We start from the raw sequence: 2436 nt of genomic DNA, 5'->3' as shown, positions 1-2436 counted from the left end.
CTCCCAGACCGAACGTAGGTGGTTTTGATTGTTTTATTTGTTAACATTTTTAAATTAATCAAGGACCATATAAACTATGGTATATGGTATATATAATTAAAAAATATATATTTTTATTTTTTACTACAACATGCTTCCTAGTAACCAGTCACAAAAGGTGGTTACAATAAGTGTCATCATTGAATGCAAGAGACTACTTTGTCTCGAATGTTCGAAAAAGTTTAGACTTGCGAGGCGCAATGCAGATGTGCGGGTCCCCAAGAAATGCACCGCCGTTTTGTTTGCAGGAGATCACCACAGACTCCCTCACACGAAACGGTGGTTCTAAGTCATCCAATACATTTTTTTTAATCAGAATTAATTGTGTCGTATATCCAATCAAGAAAAGGACTAACAGCCGTATAAGCTAAAATAGGTATTCGATATTTAAAAGCATCTAAGTCAGAGCCGCAAGCCACGCCGATGATGCGTCCATTGTACACCAACGGGCCGCCTGAATCTCCGAAATAGGCCTGCTGGTGTGGACCACAGCGAGGCGCAATGCAGATGTACGGATTCCCAACAAATACACCGCCGTTTTGTTTGCAGGAGATCACCACAGACTCGCCAACACGAAGCATTGGGTCGAAGTCTTCAACCTGTATATCATCTTTACTAGGCATAATCTTACCTAGGGGTAGTAATTTCGTCATTCCGAAACCAGCGTATTTGACTGGCAGCCCCATGAAAGCAACATAGTCAATGGCTGATAGTTTCGCAAGAGGCGTGTTTGAAACTCTTTCAATTTTCAACAATCCGATGTCGTTATTTACTAATAATTTAGGTTTAAGAACCGCTATGTAACCTGGATGTCTGACAGTTTTGATTATTTTTGCAAAGAATTTTGTTTCGTTCGCTAGTATCGTTGTATCGCCGTTTTTAATTCTAATTTTCCTGGAATCGCTCACCACGGGGACGCAGTGGGCTGCGGTGAGTACCCAGTTTGGGGTGATGAGACTGCCGGAGCAGGTCCGGAACATTGGAGGTTTTGCCCTCTGAAACATAACGGCGAATGGGAATTCCTGTCCATCATCCGGCACTCCTCCCACGACCCTCGGTCGTATCTGCCGCGCCGCTACTGGCGACAGTGTCAAAAGCGCGTAGAACACGATTTCAAATGCGGATGGCATAATAATTTTGCGTAGAAATCGTTATAAGACTTCACCACGATTTGTTGAAGTTTGTTCCAGGTGGGTTAAAGCTTGATATTTTGTAAGGCTTTGTTTTTATGGTGGCTTGTGTAAGTGATCACAATAAAATACAATGGTTAAATCTGCTTATTCAAATTTTATTTTACCATTTGATTTTAACTGCTTATTGCATGCCTACCAGGGATGTAACGGATGTGGTTTTATCGGAACCAGAAACGGAATCGGAACCGAAATTGGAACCGGAACCAGAATCGGAGCCCGAGTGATAGGTGGACGAGATGTTAAGGGTAGGTCCACTAAACCTGAGGGTTTATTGCGTAACGTTTGTGACACCCGCGATCACAATCAAATGATAGTTTTCGCATACGAAAACTGTCAGATTGTGATCGCGAATGTCAGAAACGTTACATAATTAAATTTAGCCTTCTGTTTGTTTTTGATGTACGCCGCTCATGTCCAGTCGCCGCGGTAAGCATTGACTGACATCCGATATAACTTCCGTTTCAAAAGTAACGATATTCAAATAATACTTACGAATGTTTGTTCTCGGGTCTTGGTTGTTTAATATGTATTTATCTATATAAGTATGTTTATCTGTTGCCTAGTATCCATAGTACAAGCTTTGCTTAGTTTGGGACTCACGTGTTACATGATATTTTTTATTTATTTATTTTATCTTAGCTTCCCATTAAATGGCCCGCATGCTCGTTTAACCCGTTTTAAATACATGTGAAAAGCCAAAACACATTTCAAAAAATCTCACGTGAGATTTGGGGTGGGGGCGGAGTTAAGGAAAATCTTACGAAATCTCACCAGGTAGGGCGGGGGAGTCAAAAAAATCCTAAAAAATGTCTCACGTAATTTATGGACGCCCCCTAAGACAAGACAAGATGGTGAGGTACTTAATAAGCTTGAAGAAGTTCAAGCTTATTAAGTAAACAGGCCTTTATGTTAATTACTTTTGAAGTAACTTACATTACCGTTATTTGCTTTGATCATTATTCAAAGGTCAGTCACAAACCTTAACTAGTACTACCCAGATACTACTACTACTGCTAGAACTTAGTCCCAGATACAAACCTTATACCTTAAAGGGGCACCGAAATTGTGGAACCGGGTCACGTTTTAAACTGCAGAATTGAATTTAATAAAAGGTTGTAACGAGGTGTCATACAGCTCGTTTCGTCGTAACTCTTTGTACTGTATGGTTTAGCACATATTCGAAAAAATAACATTTAAATTCAAA

At 40.3% G+C, this 2436-nt stretch overlaps 1 protein-coding gene across 1 annotated transcript; it reads right to left on the bottom strand.

Moving 5' to 3' along the window:
- Positions 1-322: 322 nt before the first annotated feature.
- Positions 323-1471, bottom strand: LOC141443506 (brachyurin-like). The gene has a single exon (XM_074108823.1). It carries the CDS (start codon positions 1167-1169, stop codon positions 348-350), a length of 822 nt encoding a protein of 273 aa, XP_073964924.1. The 5' UTR covers positions 1170-1471; the 3' UTR covers positions 323-347.
- Between the last annotated feature and the right edge of the window lie 965 nt (positions 1472-2436).

Source organism: Choristoneura fumiferana, chromosome 27, assembly GCF_025370935.1.
Source record: "Choristoneura fumiferana chromosome 27, NRCan_CFum_1, whole genome shotgun sequence".
NCBI lineage: Eukaryota > Metazoa > Arthropoda > Insecta > Lepidoptera > Tortricidae > Choristoneura > Choristoneura fumiferana.
This window is presented reverse-complemented; position numbering and strand designations above follow the sequence as displayed.

Bases quoted from the DNA above. Each gene is read 5' to 3' on its own strand.
- LOC141443506 (XM_074108823.1), bottom strand. From the start codon at position 1,169: ATGCCATCCGCATTTGAAATCGTGTTCTACGCGCTTTTGACACTGTCG.